At 39.3% G+C, this 20,148-nt stretch overlaps 1 protein-coding gene across 12 annotated transcripts in view; it reads right to left on the bottom strand.

Annotated features, from left to right (window-relative positions):
• Window positions 1–20,148, bottom strand: part of Dclk2 (doublecortin like kinase 2) — a 140,221-nt gene that overhangs the window by 111,281 nt on the left and 8,792 nt on the right. For all 12 annotated transcript variants that reach the window (XR_007977490.1, XR_007977492.1, XR_007977494.1 and 9 more), the window contains exon 2: window positions 14,641–14,972. Coding sequence is in view for 6 of the 12 variants with exons in the window: in XM_052180228.1 (XP_052036188.1) it covers window positions 14,641–14,972 (332 nt within the window). In the remaining 6 variants the exon portion in view is untranslated. The remainder of the gene's footprint in view (window positions 1–14,640; window positions 14,973–20,148) is intronic.

Raw genomic sequence — 20,148 nt, 5'->3', positions numbered from 1 at the left:
CATACATTCTATCCTCATACACCTTTAAATATGCCAAACAAGCACGCAATCCAACTTAAAAATCTGGACACACACACAATCCTAGCATTTGGATGTCTAAGGCAGGAAGTTCATGGGTTCAAGGCCAGCTTGTGTACATAGACAGAATTTTTTTTTTTTAAAAAAGCCCGTTGCTTACATGTGAGACATTTTAAACCACAAAATAAGTGACAGTAAAGGAATTAAACCTACAGATTAAAGACTCCTAACAAGAAAGAGGAAAGCTCTTCCTAGGAACAGAATTCTGCTTACTGAATGTAGAAAGAATGGTGGGATCAGAAAAGCTCTTTAGTAAAGATTATATAGTCACTGGAGTCAGCGAAAAACAGTAGGCACTAATGCTAATAGATCAAAATGTGGAAAACAGAAGTATGTGCACATTCTTAAGAAATCTCCCTACAACATGCTAATTTATGTTTAAAATGTCAAATTTATAGTGGAAAAACAACCTGCAATCAAGTGACCAACCCCTAATGGGATTTGTCTAGTGTGGCTGACAAAATGCACACAGAGGACATGGCATGACTTCTGTAGTAGTCTTACCAAAAACACAACCAAGATACCACTGTGAGAAAATACCAGAAAGTTCTAAATAAAGAGGAACTATGCAAAATAACTAGCCAGAGCTCTTCCAAACAACAAGATCACGAAAAGCCAAGGATATATCACAGTCAGAGGTAAAAAAGGGAGACCACAGCAAAGGCTTATGTGCTTCTGGATCAAATGTGAGATGGGCAAGACACTGAGGAGACACACTTACTTGTGTAAGGTCTACACATGAGCTAACGGTGTATCTGTTAACCTAGCTTAGATACCTGCCTGGGTTCAAGAAGCGTTAACCTTAGAGGAAGCAGGATGGAGAGGATACAGAAAGCCTGAAGAGATGGCTCAGCAGTTAAGAGCACTGGCTGCTCTTTCAGAGGACCAGAGTTCAATTCCCAGCAACCACATAGCAGCTCACAATCATCTGTAACTCCAATTCCAGGAAAGGCATCACCCACTTTTTGTCTTCTTGGGCACCAAACACCAGGCACAGTGCACAGACATATAGAGGCAGACAAAACCCTCGTGTATACAAAATAATTTAAAAATAATTTTTAAATTATTTTTTAAAAAGTATATGGACTCATCACACAATTTTAAGTCTAATTTCGAAATTAAAAGTTAAGATATAAAAAAATGTAGAGTCCTAAATGAAAAAAAGATCAAATACATATATTCTGTAACCTGAACTATTCCTTGCAAACTAAACCTGCTTTAAATACTATTACTTCACTGTGTGGAATGACCAGAGGCGTACTCTGTGAAGAACTTGGGATAACTCTACAAAGAGCTTCCTCTTCTGTGCAAGTTGCATCACTGTGGCCATTTATAGACTTCCTTGTCCTACAATTGGCTTTTACATCTGTCTGTTCTGTTATAATGACAGTTCCTCAAAAGCAGAGAACTTCTCTTGCACCTGTTCTTCAAGCAACTAAGACAATGCCTAACAGAATAAAAAAACCAAAATATTAACAACTGAATAAATTAATTCTACCTCAGCCCAAAATCATGTCACAAACTTAAGAAAAGTTCCTTCTTAGACAACTGGCCAGCTTTAAATAAAGTTTGAAGGTTGAGTTTGAAGGCTCTTTGTGAGTTCACTCTCACAATATTCAGTTCTGGTGATACTACCCAGCATCTGGTAATACTGAATGCGATTTATCACATTAATAACATAACATAATAAGAAAACTTACCAGAAAAGTCATCCATGTTCCTATGACTAGAACAAACTGTTTTGGTATTTATTGTTTATTCCATTTGTCTACATATATAATAAAAGTTTAGCTAGTTATAAATGTAGGGTAGGTCTCAGTTTTGAAGTTTGCTCTCCCATTTATGAGACACTAACTCATAATAGCACATCCTTAGAATTTTTATATTCTACACCACAGTCACTGAATATCCTTCATGGGTCTGTCTTAGTTACTGTTCTATTGCTGTGAGAAGACATCATGGCCAAGGCAACTAATAATAAGCATTTAATTTGGGGACTCACAGCTCCAGAGGGTTAGAATCCATGACAGTCTTAGTGGGGGCAAGCAGCAGGCACAGAGCATGGCACTGGAGCAGTAGCTGAGAGCTTAGATGTTCAGACAACAACACAAGGCAGAGAGATCTCTAACTGGGAATGGCATGGGTTTTGAAACCCCACCTCCTCCCAAAGCCACACCTCCTCCCTTCTCAAAGAGTTCCACCAAATGGGGACCAAGCATTCAAATATATGAATATATGGGGACCATTTATATTCAAACACCACAGGGTCAATCTTCATTTTCTCAGACCTACTACAGACTTTGGAAATTTTTAATAAGTTATTCAGGACAAAGTAAATAAACAAACTGTGCTACAGGAGAGTCTGAAAAACAATGAGGAATGATTATAAAGTGGTAAAAGTAATCATTCTTTGAATATCAGAAACTAGCTTTGAAAGACAATAAATCTGGAACTATGCTGCTATATCAAAGATGGTGACCTGCAGTCCAAGTCACAAAGTTCTTTGGGGGCTGGAGAGATGATCCAGCAGGTAAAGCCCTTGCCACACAAGAACGAAGCCTTAGAGCTTGGGTGCCTAGAACCCACACGAAGAAGCCAAGTAGTTACAGTGGCCTGCCTGCTATCCCAGGAAGCAGATTCAGGGAGGGAGTCGCCACATTACCTCAGTCCGTAATGTGGAGAACGGCTAAGGAAGACGCCCAATGCGAGCCCCAGGCCTCCACACACATAATGCCTGTGACCACATACATGTGAACCATATGTATTCCCTACTCACATATACACAATCCTAAAATTTTTCTTTGAATATGCTTTGTAACATTCTTCAGGCAAGAGTATGACCACATACCTACTGCAGGATGATCTTGAAAAATAATCATGGGTTAAAAGCCTGGCACTCAAGCTCAGCATCTTATGAACTTCACAATCATTAACATTTTCTAATTGATGGCACCTCTCACAAACTCTGTCCTATAACATAGGGAATAAATATATTAAATCAAATTATATTCATATTTTCTTGGCTCCAAACCATATAGTCAGCTCCTTAGAGCACAATTATACTGGCCACATTTCCTGATTCCTAGAAGTTTGAGACGTTATTTCAACATGGATTGAAACTACCAAGGAGGAATGTTCTGCAAGAAAAATAAATCACATTCAGCTTCTAAAACTTTTAGGATGTTTATCCTTGGCCATATATAAAATATGGACCACAAATATGGATCAAGTTACCTAAGCTGACTTGTATGTTTTTACCTACACATTGTTTTGTGTAAAAAGAAAACCTTTTTTAATTCACATTTTCCAAGGGTTGTTGAAGTCACTCAGTGGTAGAGCCTTTGCCTAGTAAGTGCAAAGTCTTAAGGCCTTGATACCTGGCTCAATGATAAATTGATTTCCATTTTCAATTGTCCAGCCATAACATTTTACAACAGAAACTGGGTAACCCAACAACTTGCGCAAGATTAGGTGCGCAAGAAGAAATTTCCAAAAATACAACTGTGCATATAATAGCAGCATCAGTGAGTGCTCACACAGGATTCTTATCACTCATGCTTGAAATGGCATTTTAATGACCTTGTGTGAGGACACACCACAGGAACATTTTACATATAATCAAAGTCTTCATGTTCATACTTAGAGATGCCTACCATAAACCAGCACCAAACAGAAAAAGAATATTTTGAATAAAACTTTATAATCAAGAGCCTGAAACGCCTATGAGAACAAGAGTGGTCTATCTGGATAGGCGCTGGCTGCATCATCGATGGTATGCATTCCCTCAGCTCATAGCATTAAACCTCTGTGGAAGCAATGATACCAGCTGCAGAGTACGACGCTCTGGCTGAGTCTGGCAGCTCTATCACACTACAATTAGCAGTCCTAAAAATACTCAAGGAGGATATCATGGAAAACTGTGCAGTTCTGAGAGCAGAGCTTTTCTATATTAACATCAACAAATGCATGAGGTCGGTTTTTAAATCTGGAAACTTACACAGGGTTACTGAGAGCATGTGTGAGTTCTCAAATATTTTTTTTTCATAAACCATTTTTTTTTGGTTTTTTTTTTTTTTTTGGATTTTGTTTTTTGGAGACAGGGTTTCTCTGTATAGCCCTGGCTGTCCTGGAACTCACTCTGTAGACCAGGCTGGCCTCGAACTCAGAAATCGCCTGCCTCTACCTCCCAGAGTTCTGGGATTACAGGCGTGTGATACCACTGCCCGGCTCATAAGCCATTTTTTAATTTAGACTCAATTCATCCTTCTTCTATGAGGCAGAATGCTGAGAACGTGGGGGGCATGGCTGAGATTCACCTTTGCTCTCTGAATAGCCAATGGGGCTGCCTACTTGACAGGCAAGGGCTCTACCACTGAGTACTTCCACAAGGAAAAGGAAGAATTAAGGGAGCCAAAGCTGAAGACTGGATGGTCTGCTGGCGATATACTAATGACCACATAATAACTAAGCATCAAAAAAGTAAGGGTTGAAAGCTTCCTAAACTCTAAATGACTCCTTGGACACAGGCGCACCAATGGCTGTCATATTCCCTAAAGAGAACACAGCACACGGGCATCCCAAGGCTGGCAGTGGTCCTAAAGTCTGGAAGTGTTTTACCCTAAAAGCATCAACTGCAAGCAATTTCTAAGTCTGTTTTGCCTTTGCTCATGACAAGAATCAACTTGTTCCAAGATTCTATAAAATGTTTCTTTTATGTTAAACTCTGCTGTTTCTGGGAATGTTAAAAGCTAGAATTCTTCACATATGTGGACAAAGTTATATTTGGATCTTTGAGTTCTGAAACAGAAAAAAGGGACATTTAAAAAAAAACTTTGCCACTGTGGCTTATCAAAAGACAGGCATTCTATCTTTAAGAATGTTTGAAAGGCCTTGTTTTCTATACAAGTGTTTAAAAGTTCAAAGCTTTGTTTCTAAAAAAATGCATTTGAGTGACTAATCAAATTTCACCATGTGTTTAAACAAAATTATGGAACAACCAGTATTCTTTACAGATCATTTATTCTAGTCAACTCATTTATAAATACATGGGTTGTACATTAAGAATTTTCATTTATCTTTTTCCCTTTTCCTGTGCTGGGCATGGGATCTGGCGTCCATTATTGAGCTATACCCAATTTTAATGATGTTGAAAACCATGTATATTTGGTTTTTCTCCATGTACCAAAATATACCCAAGAACAACTTAAAAGAGTGCAGGCTTATTTTGGCTCAAGATTTCAGGGGTCTCAGCGCATGGTCAGCTGGCTTCACTGTATAGGACCTGAGCCAAGACAAAAATCACAATGGCTAATGCACACAGCAGAGAAGGCTGCTCACCTCTGCCAACGAAAGGTAACAGAAAGATAAGAAGTGAGAACAAGACATCATCTCACAGAAATGTGCCCAGGAAACTGCTGCTGTGGCTAGCTTCTATTACCTCGAAAGGCCAATCAAATTGTGGGCCCATCAACCAATTAATCCACTAATGAGGGTAGAAGCTCGTGGTGCTCCAATCACTTCAAGAAACCCCATCAGCTGACAACCAAGCTAACATCCTCTGGGTGACCATTACACCATGGTTGCTTTTAAGTACTAAATACTTAAGATTATATCATGATGCTTGGTACTTTAAATATCTACAAAAGTACTTAGGTATCTTTCTTTAAGCATTTGTGAAGCTGTGCTACCTCCCATACTAGATCCTCACACCACAAAGACATTCTGACATCCAAGCCAGTAAACCAAAGCCTTCTGAAGTTTATGTGCCCATTAGATGACACATGTTCTTATAGCATGTAAGGTCTAACGTCCAGCTTGCTGGCTACTAACTGAGTTAATACTCACAGAGTATTTCCTTTTGAATAACATCACTACATGGACTTTAAAATCTCAGCACTGTGTGGTGCCCAAAGAACTATACCACAGCTGCCTGTGAATCTTAGGACCATTACTGACAACTCTGGTTTCTAATGACCAAATACCAACAGAATTCCCAATTCTAGGGCTGGAGAGATGGCTCAGGGATCAAGGACACTGGTGGCTCTTCCAGAGGACCAGGATTTAATTCCCATGGCAGCTCAAAACTGTCACCAATATACATAAAATAAAAATAAATTACAAAAAAGAATACATACTTCTAGCTGTGAGAACTAAAAACTGACTTCAGATATACTTCTATGTCCCCTAGGGACCAAAAAATAAATAAATCACTGCTGGTTTAGAACCTATAAGTCAACTGAGATGAAATCCTAGAAGATGATTTAAGTGATTTTATGAAGAATTTAAATACACAAGCTAATGTTACTAACAAATTCACATCTTATAAATGGAGCCAATACTAATAGGGAAATGTGAGCATTCTGAAAGAAGAGAAATTTTAAAGCACACTGTAACAAGAGCAAAAGTACTGCTGCCACATGTTTTCCTATAATGTGTTCAATCCCCAAAGCCTTCAAAGAAAACAAGACTTCTCAAAAGTCTGCTTTTCAGTATGACATCAGTGACAACTTATGGTGAATTGTTTAAAAACCAATGTCTATCTTTGTGTCACAGATCCAATAAATTCTAAATGCAAAAAAAAACTTGGGAAGTAAGTAAACTAGGATTAAAAAGCTTTAACGCAGTCTAAAATGGTGTATAGATATAGATCATTAACATATCTAAAATGGTGTTCAGATATAGATCATTAACATATCTAAGTTCCTTTCTCATTTCTCTTCAAAGAAAATCTGTCATTATAAATATATACACACATGCCATACCACACACATACATGTCCCCCCACACACAAAACCCCCATGCACACATACCACCCTATACATGCCCCCCCACACTACACACACACACACAACCCCCCCATGCACACATAACCCCCTATACAACCATTTTAAAGAACCTCTAGAAAGTAGTTAGATCTGAACCCGGACATAGTGGCACATGCCTTTAATCCTACCTAGCACTTGAGAGGCAGAAGCAGGCAAATCTCTTTGTATTCAAAGCCAGTCTGGTAAACATAGAGAATGCTAATGGTGCTCTATTCTACTCAAACCATACAACCAAGAGAAATAGACATAATGTACTGAAAATATCAAGTTCAACTATTGTGCAATGTTAAATCACAAGGAAAACCTCAGCTCTTAAAGAATGGCCTGGATCCCAAGAATGTAGTATCCAAGCTTGTGTGTTTAAAAGTAAAGTTTGTAATTTTTTTCCAAAAAAATGAATATTACATCAAAGTTTGAAAACATTTTCTTTGCACATGGAAAATATGTAAATTCATAAGGTAATCCCAGCATGGCAGGGCGTGAGTTATAATCCCAGACCTTGAGGTAGCGGCAGGTGGATACACCAATTCCAAGCCAACCTGGACCACACAGCAAGACCCTAGTTCCAAAGAGAAACCGACTAACACACAAACAATGACAAAGGAACCCTGTAACACCCCACAGCCTCTGCCAACACTTCAAAGGTAACTTTCTGTACCTGCTTAACCTCAGGAGGCTGCAAGGGATCAGAACTGTCTCAGGTTCTAACAGCAAAGATAACTTTTACCTCTGTGAATTACTTTGTAAAAGTTATCCTTTCTGCCCTTCCTGTGAGCAAAACCAAAAATAACATATACAGAGTTCACACCTTGTTTCTTCCATTTGCATTTTCCTTGAATCTCAAAAGATTTCTCCAAACATGCATGCCAACGGCCAGTACAAAGGCATCCCATGGAATGCCATGTATACTATTTGACATTTGGGATTTAACTGTTTGCAACCTGTCTTCCTGATTCCATGCTGGACTTAAGTTCTTACACAAAAGGTATGTTTGTATCTCAGGTTATTTAGGATAAATTTCAAATGTAATTTTACAAGCTCAAGAAGTAAGACCTTTGAGTTCCACAAATTTGCTCACTGCTTATCAAAGTTTATAAATTTTATACTTACAATTCTTTTGACAAGGCCAAATCACTGCATATTCAGAAACGGTGAACACTTCTATGAAATTTTTAATTTTTAAAAAAACTATTTTTAATAATGGTTTGTTCTTAAACAGTTTAACCTCCCTTTCAGCCCACCACCCACCAGAGGAAGAAGGAAAAACAGGACGGAGTGGACCTGTTTACAAAGGTTCTTTGGAGCCACTCTCGTCTCTTTTACGCTCTCTCCAAATGTCACGCGCACTCCAAGGCTCTTGCCTCAGCAGGTGCGTGTCTCAGCTGACACCACTCTGCCAATCAGCCCGCGTCCACAGAAGCAGCAAGAAGCCTCAGCACACCACCAGAAGTTTCTCTCTGGAGTCCTGGCAAATGGAGCTCAACAACACAATGTAGGGCAGACCAATAAGGGTGTCATAAGCAAAGCATCCTTCATCGCATGTCCTTTCCTGTGCTTGTTAGCAGAACATCCTCTCTCCTGGGTCTGCTTCAGTGAAACGTTCCTTCACCAATCTCTCTTAGTCTTTCACCTGTGTCCACTTCAGCTAAACATTCCTTCACGTGTTTGTCCCAGCAAAACACCATCCAAGGCAACTGACTTTCCAAAGAACCCTTAAGTTTCCACTTCACTGCTAATTATCATTTTTTAAAAAAATCTATTAATTTTGAGCACCAAAAAAGGAAAACTGAAGTACTTTTTTGGGTGTTGTCAGGAATAAATCCCAGGGTCTCAATCATAAACAAATACTCTATACTGAGTCACATTCCCAGTCCTTGAAATGTTTCAAGGTTAGTTTATGCATTTTTAATGATTACTGCATATGTCTTATCTTTTCAAACTGTTCTGATTTTCACTTGCTTTTCCAGTGTCCCTTTATTATTAAGCTGCCACTATAATGTAAAACATAAAACTGCTGTTTGACATCCAGAACATTTTAATTTTTGTACAGTCCAATCAGCCCTACTTTTTATAGTTTTCCCACCATTTTCATTCTTAGGAAATTCTCATTTCTGCATAGCTACTAATGCTGTTTCAGCCCTTTTCTGAAGACACCACACACTTCAGACAGAGGACTTGGGGGATAAAGCTGAAGCGGACCTAGAAGCCTCCTCTCCAAGGAAGCTCTAGTAGCACCTGAAGATGCTACGTGAGCTGCCAGAGGAGAGGAGCCACCAACAGTCCTACCAGCTGTGAGGCGTATGAGCCACCATGATGGCCTGCCTGGCAAGACGCCCCAGTGGTACAGTAATGACAAAATGGCCCTCCTACCATGGGAAAAACCAACAGCTGTCCAAAAAAGGTCTAATCAGTGGGAGGGAGTGCATACCTAGTACTATAAACCTAGACAAATATCCAAGGCTGGCGAGGCCCAAGAGGAGAGGAGAACCTACAATTGCCACTTTTCAAAAATCAATATAAATTCTAACCATATTCTAAATGCTTACTCTTATACCAAAGATAAGTGTAACTCTTACGCTTTGCCAAAAAAAAAAAAAAGGAAGAAAAGAAAAAGAAAAAATAGAAAAGAAAGGAAGAAAAACCCTTCTTTCTCGTAGTAGAGACTATTAATTACAACTGGTCAAACAAGCACGGGTGCTCAGCCTCAGTTCTTACATTGTAACCCCTTCCTAAGGCTCAGGACAACCATAAAAGTGGTGTTAAGAGCCAGAGGACCCAGGACACCTGCTCCCAGTGTCTTCTAGCCATGACAGAAAAGTGCACCCATGAAATCTCAACCTTAGCGTCACCTAAACAAGACCTGCACAGGGACAGACACTACCAGTTGACATGCCAACCTGGATGAGGGACATCTCATGGAGCCCCACCCTAGAGGAAGAGCTATAGGCAATGAATGGCAGCTCAAAGAGTGAGAATCAATTTCCTCCCAAGTGGACAACCACTAACATATTCACAAACGAGCAAGGCTAAAGGAACCTGGAAGGGTGCAGTGTGCGGTGTGTGTGTGTGTGTGTGTGCGCACGTGCTCTGTATGTATATGTATGTTTGTGCTCTGTATATGTGTAGGTGTGTGTTTAGAGGTTTACAGGGCATCTTGCTACAAGCTAACCTCAAACTCATTACATAAACCCAAGCTGGCCTTGAACTTGTGATTTGCCTACCTCAGCTGCCTAGGTGCTAGGATTACAGGCATGTGCCATCATAACCAGCTATGCCATATTCTTCTTATTCTAATTTGCATATTTAGGTTACTTTTTCTTTTGGTATATTGTCTAGGGGCTAGAGAGATGGCTCAGTAGTTAAGAGCACTGGTTGTTCTTCCAGAGGTCCTGAGTTCAATTCCCAGCAACCACATGGTGGCTCAGAACCTTTTGTAATGGGATCCGATGCCCTCTTCTGTTGTGCAGACATACAGAAAGACCAAGAGCTCACATACATAAATAAATAAAACAATAACAAAAAAGAATAAAAGAATACTTGTCTCTTTCCTTCCAGTCTCCTGTGTCTAGCACAGCCACCTTTTTAATTCACCTTATCTTGTTTTCCTGTTATTTTCACATTCATGTAAAGAAAATCTTGGGTTATTCTGTGTTACTCTGTGCTGGATAGCAATTCCTTTGCACAGGTGTCTGTTTTCATTAATCCTGTGAAGTTAGCTGATCAGTAACTCCAGCATTCTAAGATCACCCTACTCTGCTGTTGCCCAGAATCCACTGCCATGTCTTTATTTTTCTGGGTTATTTTGTTTGGGGGTTTGTTGCTGCTTCTGTTTCTCTGGTTTTTGGCATTTGTTTTGAGATAGGAATAAAGATGAGGCCACCACACCTGGACTTTCTTATTTATTTTTGCTGCTGAGGACTAAACCCTGACCTGAACACGGTAAACACGCACTTTCCTCCTGAGCTAACTCCCAAGTCCTAGACTCTACATTAAAATTCTCATGAGATGTTGTAGCAAGCTCCCAGTCACTAGATCTGGTGGTCTTAGACAATTAGATGCTTAGTCATGTTTCCCAGAGGACATTTCTCTGATGGTCTCTCTATGCTCATTCTCAGCGATGCAAGAGCCAAAAATGCATCTGCACCAGGGAGCCAGGCGGCTCCACAATCTTCTGTGCACAGCCCACCAGAAGAGAGTGATCTCCCAGCAGCGCTTTCACTTCTGAGCACAGAGGTGAGATTTCCACCTTCTTTCTGGAGGGGAACAGCTAGGAGCTCACAGGGCATAAGATCAGTGGAGCAGCTGGAACAGGAGTCTTCCGGCTGCCATTTGCACCAGGGATCCAGGCAACTCCACAGCCCTCTGTGCACAGACCCTGCCAAAAGAGAGTTGGTCTCCCAGGAGTATGGACATGGGCTTACAGGCCCACAAGTGGGACAGGCTCCAGCCAGAGACAGCAAGACCAACTAACACAAAAGATAACCAGATGGCGAAAGGCAAGACCAAGAACCTCACCAACAGAAACCAAGGCTACTTAGAAACATCAGAACCCAGTTCTCCCACCACAGCAAGTCCCGGATACCCCAACACACCGGAAAAGCAAGAGTTGGATTTAAAATCGTATCTCATGATTCTGATAGAGGGCTTCAAGAAGGACTTAACTCCCTTAAAGAAATACAGAAGAACATGGGTCAACAGGTAAAAGCCCTTAAAGAGGAAAACACAAAAATCCCTTAAAGAATTACAGGAAAACACAAACAATCAAGTGAAGGAACCGAACAAAACCATCCAGGATCAAAAAGTGGAAGTAGTAATAAAGAAATCACAAAGTGAGACATCTCTGGAGACAGAAAACCATGGAAAGAAATCAGGAGTCATAGATGCAAGCATCAACAACAGAATACAAGAGATAGAAAGAATCTCTGGTGCAGAAAATACCATAGAAAACATTGACTCAACAGTCAAAGAAAATGCATAAAGCTTGTAACCTAAAACATCCAGGAAATCCAGGACACAATGAGACCTTAGGACTTAACTTAAGGATTATAGGTATAGAAGAGATTGAAGATTCCCAACTTAAAGGGTTGGTAAATATCTTCAACAAAATTATTGAAGAAAACTTCCCTAACTTAAAGAGAGAGATGCCCATGAACATACAAGAAGCCTACAGAACTCCAAATAGATTGGACCAGAACAGAAACTCCTCCCGGCACATAATAATCAAAACACCAAATGCACTAAACAAAGAAAGATTATTAAAAGCAGTAAGGGAAAAAAGGCAAGTAGCCTATAAAGGTAGACCTATCAGAATTACACCAGAGACGATGAAAGCCAAAAGATCCTGGGTAGACCTCATACAGACCCTAAGAGAACACAAATGCCAGCCCAGACTACTATACCCAGCAAAACTCTCAATCATCATAGATGGAAAAACCAAGATATTCCATGATAAAACCAAATTTACAAAGTATCGTCCCACAAATCTAGCCCTACAGAGGATTAATAGATGGAAAACGCCAACTCAAGGAGGGAGAAACTACACCCTAGAAAAAGTAAGATAGTAATCTTCTTCCAACAAACCCAAAAGAAGATACCCACACAAACATAAAAAATTAACATCAAAATTAACAAAAAGCAACAATCACTATTCCTCTTAACATCTAATGGATTCAATTCCCCAATAAAAAGTCTTAGACTATCAGAAATATATATTTCATGTAAACCTTCAATTTTATCAGAAAATGTTTGTAATCCTCTTTCAATTAATTTAGTAAAGGTATTTTTTGTTGTTGTTTTGTTTTGTTCTTTTTTTGTTGTTTTTTTTTGTTTGTTTGTTTGTTTTTTCGGGACAGGGTTTCTCTGAGTAGCCCTGTCTTTCCTGGAACTCACTCTGTAGACCAAGCTGGCTTCGAACTCATAAATCCGCCCGCCTGCCTCTGCCTCTGCCTCCCAAGTGCTGGGATTAAAGGCATGCACCACCACTGCCCGACAGTAATGTATTTTTATGTCTACCATTTTATCTGCATTATTTTTCATGGTAATCTTCAATTTTAACATGTTTATCTATTTCTTCTATTTTATCAAAAATGGTTTCCATGTAAATCTGATTTTATCAAAAATGTTTTTAATCCACCTTCAATTAAGTTTTTTATGTCTACCATTTTATCTGTATAATTTTCCATGCAATAGTCAACTTTAACATGTTTTTCTGTATATTACTTGAATTTTATCAGAAATATTTTCCTTGTAAATCTTCAATTTTACCTGAAAATGTTTATTATTTCACTTTCAATCAACTTAGAATTATTTTTATGCCTACCATTTTATCTGTATAATTTTCCATGAAATAGTCAATTTTAACATGTTTTTCTATATATTTCTTCAATTTTATCAGAAATATTTTCCATGTAAATCTTCAACTTTATCAGAAAATGTTTATAATTTCACTTTCAATCAACTTAGTAATACTTTTACGTCTACCATTATTATATCTATATAAAATTTTCCATGATAATCTTCAATTTTAACATGATTTTCTACATTTTTCTACAATTTTATCAGAAATATTTTTCACGTAAATCTTCAATTCTATCATAAAATGTTTCTACTTCCTTTTTCAATTAATTTATCAATGTTTTTATGTCTACCACTTTACTCTCAAATTTTCCATGAAAATTGTCAATTTTAATGTGTTTTTCTATATATCTCTTCTATTTTATCAGAAATATTTTCCATGTAAATCTTCAATTTTATCATAAAATGTTTTTACTTCCTTTTTCAATAAAAGAACATACTTTTCCAAAAAAAAAATAAAATAAACAAGATCCAAAAGTTTAAAGTATGTTGGGGGGAGAGACAAAATGAAGAAATTTAATATTGGAAACTAAAATTTTAATAAAATGCAAATATAAATGATTTGGATTTGTGCTATATGAAAAAACACACTTTGGAAGCTTCTTTGTCTTGAATCAACTTCTGGCAACACTTAACTCCCATGTCTCTATTCTTTTTTTTTATATTGTGCCCAACCTTTCAAAGCACATGAGATTCTTTGATACACTGTTCCTATAACTCAACTCCCACATTTCCAGCCAATAGTTCACTTTCCAGAAATGCTGATTAACTGACTCTATTGTTCAGGAAGAAATGTATCTGGACATTCCTGTGACAATAGGAATTCAAATTCCTTATGAAATGCATTTTCCATTTTTACATATAATAGAGGAAAACAGACTCTTCTAACTATGTTAAATATCTTTATTTTTTACTTCTGTGATATAGAAGCCAACAATAATTCCTGGATAATGTCTCACTTAGCATAGGACAGTACTGCAACTTTCATTATTCCCCAGAAATTCACATCTTTCCTTCTATAAACTGAAGAAGCATACAATGGGTTCTTAGATAATCAGAGAAACGAAAGTCCCTTATATTTTTTATGCTAAAGGCTAATTCACACACACACATACACACACACACACACACACACACACACACACACACCCTCATGGAAGAAAACCCACTAGGATTACTTATAGAGACCAGTACATTCAATATGTAATTGCAGTAGCTAGGCACGGTGTACACCCTAATCCTAGCACTTGGCAGGACCAGGAAGATCCCAAGTTCAAGGTCAGCCTGGACTACATAGCAAGTTCCAGACAATCTCTTCAAATACCCCAAAATAATCAATACATACACTAAATAACAACATCATGCTGCAGGAAGAAGCACTTACCTGCTTTCCGTCCAGGGTGCACAGCCTCTTGACCACGCCTGAGTCTAGTTTAATGGCTTCGGTGATATCCGTTAGGACCTGCTCAAAGGAATGGGCAGTCTTTTTATTCAGAAGGATCCGCACGGCCTTTCTAGGCTTCACTCCACTTCGAATCACAGTCACTAACTTGGGTTTGATGAAGTCCTTGCTTTCTTTCACCTCACTTTTCGCAGAGGCCACAGCCAGGGTGCGGGTGGTCCCGCCCTTGATGTTCACAGACCAGTTCGGATTAACGTTTTTGGTGTAATCAACTTTACGAAATGGTTCATTGGAGGCACATACGTAACTTTCACCTAAAACACAAAAATAATAATCTTATTAGCACAATATCAGATCTCTGAGCACTGGCCATAGTAGACCTTGATCCACCATGTCTAAAGGACAGCTTCTAGAAACCTGTGAGCCAAGCCCTAAGTTTTGGGGGGCGGGGGGCAAGTCACAGGAAAAGGTACATTATAACCTTTCCCTTTAGCATTCTCTAGACCTCCCTTTCTTCTCAATTACACAGACTGGTTTTCTGAGAACGGCAGACATGATATGAAAATCCCTAAGCCCAGAAACTAAGAGTGAGATCTGGGTTTTATTTTACCCAAATGTGTCACCTTAGATTACGTCACACTTTGAGTCTCAGTATCATTAGCTGCAGAATTAAATGGAGCAAGTAACTAAATTATAAAGTACTTCCTAATTCCAAAAGCAAACGAACTAATTTATTCTTCACAAAATCTCGTCCCAACCAGCCATGGTGCTACACTGCAATCCTGCAGTCCTACGAAGTGGAGGGATTATAAATTCAAGGCCAGCCTGAGCTACAGACTGAGAGAGGTCCTGGGATCACACTGGGTATGGACTTCCATGCTTGTTATCCCAGCAGCAAGAGGCTGAGGTAGGAGGATTGCCACCAAGTTTAAGGCAAGGCTAGGCTAGGCTGAGAGTTTCAGGCCAGTCTAGGCTACCCAGTGAGCTCCTGCCTCAAAAATAAACATAAATAAGTAGTTCATTGTGGTTGAAATCATTGTATCACAAATATACGCATGAAAAGAAACAACTGAAATCCTTATTTCAGTCCTATCCAAGCAGCAATGGCTACCTCTTTACACAGTTGGCTTAACTCCACTCAATCGTAGTCTCATCTGTTCAGTTACTGAAGCACTGAAAGAACTAAAAATTTGGCTCCTCAAAGTAGCATACTTGCCCTGAAGAAATATAAATGTAAAACAAACTGTAACTTCAAACAAAGTTTTCTATAACCTTTTAAATGGGAGTGGATGTTAAGTTAAAATGATACAGTCACTTCTCACAAAGTTTAGTTAGGCTTTTATTAATTAAGAACATCCCAAGAGTTATACTACTTGCCAAGTCGTCTATCAATATCTAACATTTTTTGCATTCCAAAATTTCTAAAATTATGTACTGAAAAGTTGTAATCTTTTCCCAAGAAATATATAGCTTACTCAATTCTTTTAGTATTGACTTTTTGAGAGGCACAATGACATGCTAAAATTTTCTCTGAGAAATAAGTCATGAAGAATATGTTATTTTGTATATTTGGTACAGTTCATTCTTAATACGGTAATTATGTCAGATTAGCCATAAATGTTTTAGCCAAAATACTGAAAAAGAAAGACTGAGGACAAGCTATTTTGTCGGTATTAACTATTATCAAAATGTTCTCCAAGCTCTGGTTAACAGAGAGTCTCAGAGACTCCCAAAAGCACATGCATCAGTGAGCAACAGATCAGGATGTGAGTGAAAAGGAACACCCAGGACACGCAACGGCCTCTTCTTAGAGGGACAGTGAAGGCGCTGCCCAGGAGAAGTGGGGAACCGGTCATGAGCTGTAACACTGCTTCTACATCAGTACCCTGAGACCTAGCTCACCCATCACCATCCGGGTTTGCATGCCCATAGAAACGTTTTCACAGTATGACCATTAGAAAATTATACAGAATTTTGAAAACAGTCATCAAATTAATAGAACTATGCAATGCACATGCATGTATCAGTGAGAAAAACATAATGATGGTATCATTTAATTTTATTGAAAAAGTCACATCAAAAACCTCTTACCATTTTTAAGTATGATAAAAGTTTGATGAATGTTACAACCCAAAGTGTGTAATAAGGGAATATATAAAAATAATCTTAGTAAGGAAGGATAACTGTCTCTTAAAAGTCAGGGAGATAGTGAATAAGTCAGTGATAATCCCTTTCCAAAATAAAGTGAAAAATCGGGGTAAAAAGAGAATGAGCAGATTTAATTCATCAGTCTCCTTTGATCAGTCGGACCCCACACGGCTGACATGCCAACCAGGGACCTGCCTTGCAACTTAAGCCTTCATGGTTTTCTGCTCTGAAGAACAGGAACAAACAGGTAGAACAAGCCCTGTCACCACCCTGTGCAGTTACAAATAATAACTCCTTCCCTCTCTCACCCCTTCCTTCAATAACATCCCTACTAGAAACACAGAGACCAGTTGTATAATATGGAAAGTTCTGAGTCAAGGTGTCCACAGAATAGAGCATCACACCATGCAAGTGTGCACTTATGTGCACATACACGTACACAAGCAAGCAAGTAAGCAAGCAAGTAAGCAAGCAAGCAAGGAAGCAAGCAAGCGCGCGCGCACACACACACACACACAGACACGCACAGTTTTCTGCACAATGAGCTTACAACTGATTTCTTAAAATCATTATTTACCTGATTAAAGAAGAGTTTATTTTAAAAAGTAGGTTCCTAAACAGATATAAGCCTCACCCTAGTTCACCTGAAACAATCACTGGTACACAGGAGATTAACAGGTTTTTATTTTCTCCAGCCATTCTGAAAACAAACCCTAGTTGCCATCTCCCACCTAGACACGACTGACACGACTTCTAACACCTGACTTCTCACTTTTTTAAAGCCTACCCCTCCTAGGACTTAGGTACAATGCTGACTGTTTAAGGAGTGAGTGTAAGTGTGTCTTCCTTCTCCTCTTCAAGCAGAAGCGTTGAGAGTTTTCACTCATGCTGGCTGCAGGTTTTTGTTATGTGATCTTACAGGGTGGGAATTTCAACACCAGCAGTTTCAGACTACTTTTGTGTTAGTTAATACGGCCTCTCACATTTGTTTTATTATATTAATTTTCTAGTATCACATTCAAGTCAGAAATTCTGTTAGATAACATCTGGACCCTGAGATTATGCCTCATTCTTATGCTAGAAGCAGGTCAACAACTTTATAAGGAAAACAAACCCAAATAAAGCTGAAGTACAGACTCTTCATGCCTAGAGAAAATGACTGGTATCTAACACACATATACCCCTCTCAAACATATACCCCTCTTAAACAAGGCAACGGCAAAAAAGCAGTCAAAAAAGAAAAGAAAATGTGAAAGACATTTAAGGTTTAATACCAGTAAAACCTAGGGACTTTGATGTTTTCCTAATTTCTAAAACTAGGGGAAATTTTCCCAAAAGGATGAACCAAGGAAAACACACTCAGGTATCCTTTGCTCTTTGTAAAGTCTAACGACTGAGAGATACTGGGTGCATTCCAGTCCAATGCGCACATCCCCTCAGACGCTCACTGGGATGAGTCCCCAACACAGCAGTTTAAGAAAAGCACAGAGTAGAAAAATTAAGTGACCTGTTAGTCTATCCACTGTGCCAAACAATCTGTGAGTTTTCTAACCAAATTGTACACTAGCCAGAATTAAAAATTATAGGAATTAGCAAAGTAACAAAACACTGTGTGTGCTCTACCCTTGTGTGTCAGACCTCAGGCTGTGCGTCAGAACTCAGGCTGAGGTACTGTGTGTGCTTTACCCTTGTGTGGGGGGTCTCAGGAGAAACCCTGACGCCTTCCTCTGCTGAGAACACAAAATACGATCCATGGCCTCTATCTAAGTCCACATTCTTTCAACACGTCTGAAGCTGAACAAAGTCCTCTCCTGAGTCAGGTTTATGATCCTGTCCACTAAGGAAAGCAACCAAAGCTACTGTGGACACAGATTCAAAAAAGGACTATGGGAGTTTGTCTTAAGACCTAAGAAATTAGCTAAATGAGAAAACAGAAATCCTACTAATAGTCGGAAACTGGATCTCATGCAGTGCGGCAGAATCAAGAGATGCACGGTCTGCCTTCACCTCCTCACACCTGGCTAGGCACAAGCCCTCCTTAGAGTTCACCTGCACCATGGGGATTTTAATCTGGTGCTGATTTTTATGATAAAATGTATTCACCATCCCACTTTGGAACATGTATCTAAATAACTATTTCTAACTGAAGCAGTCACATAATTCCATACCCAAAGCTCCAACTCTTTATTTTATTTATTTATTTATTTATTTATTTATTTATTTATTTATTTTTGGTTTTTCGAGACAGGGTTTCTCTGTGTAGTCCTGGCTGTCCTGGAACTCACTCTGTAGATCAGACTGGCCTTGAACTCAGAAATCCACCTGCCTCTGCATCACAAGTGATGGGATTACAGGTGTGTGCCACCATGTCCAACTAAGCTCCAACTCTTCAGGCTTCAAGTTATATAACTTGGTCAGTAGTTAGTAAGGAAAAGAAGAGGTGACCCTAATATAAAGGCACCCCCCCCTAGGCTGGAGAGATGGCTCAGAGGTTAAGAGCACCGACTGCTCTTCCGAAGGTCCTGAGTTTAAATCCCAGCAACCACATGGTGGCTCACAACCATCCATAATGAGATCTAACGCCCTCTTCTGGGGTGTCTGAAGACAGTTACAGTGTACTTACATATAATAAATAAATAAACCTTTAAAAAAAAAAAGGCACTCCCACAGCAAGTTACAGGCAGAGGACATACACTTACTCAGCAGAAGTAGAAGCTAATGAGCACATATAGCTGGTTCAGTGCGTGATATTCTGAAATGCATCCCGTTGACTCGGCATTAAGCAGCGCCGTCATGCTGGGAGCACCAGCTTGGCTGGCACAGCATCTGCAGCATTATGCCCAGCAGCTCACATGTTCACCAGTCATGACGGTCTGCCTGTCCTTCACAGCGGATGCGCTTGAATAACACTGCTGTGTGAACCCTTCGCATGCCCTGTCTTTATACTTATAAATATCTTTAAGTTACAATGTAATGAACCGTGGGCTTCTGTAATTTGGATGCTAGATGTTTATACTGATTGTTATTGGTGGTGGGGCTGGAACACTGGTTCCTCAACCTTCCTAACACTGCAACCCTTCAAAACAGTTTCTCAGGTTGTGGTGACCCCAACCATAAGATTACTTTCATTGCTATTACATAATATTGCTATTGTTATGAATCACAGAGTAAACATCTGATATGCACGATACCCGATGTGACCCCCGTGACACGGTTGTTAGATGACAATGGAACTATGACCCACAGATGGAGAACCATTATGCTAGAGTCTTATAAACCACCAAGCTACATCCACCCCTCCCCCACCCCACCCTTATTCTTATTTTCAAGGAGCACAAACAT

The sequence above is a fragment of the Apodemus sylvaticus genome, chromosome 4 (genome assembly GCF_947179515.1).
Source record: "Apodemus sylvaticus chromosome 4, mApoSyl1.1, whole genome shotgun sequence".
In the NCBI taxonomy this organism is placed as follows: domain Eukaryota; kingdom Metazoa; phylum Chordata; class Mammalia; order Rodentia; family Muridae; genus Apodemus; species Apodemus sylvaticus.
Note: the sequence above shows the minus strand (reverse complement) of the source record. Positions and strands in the feature narration are given on the sequence as shown.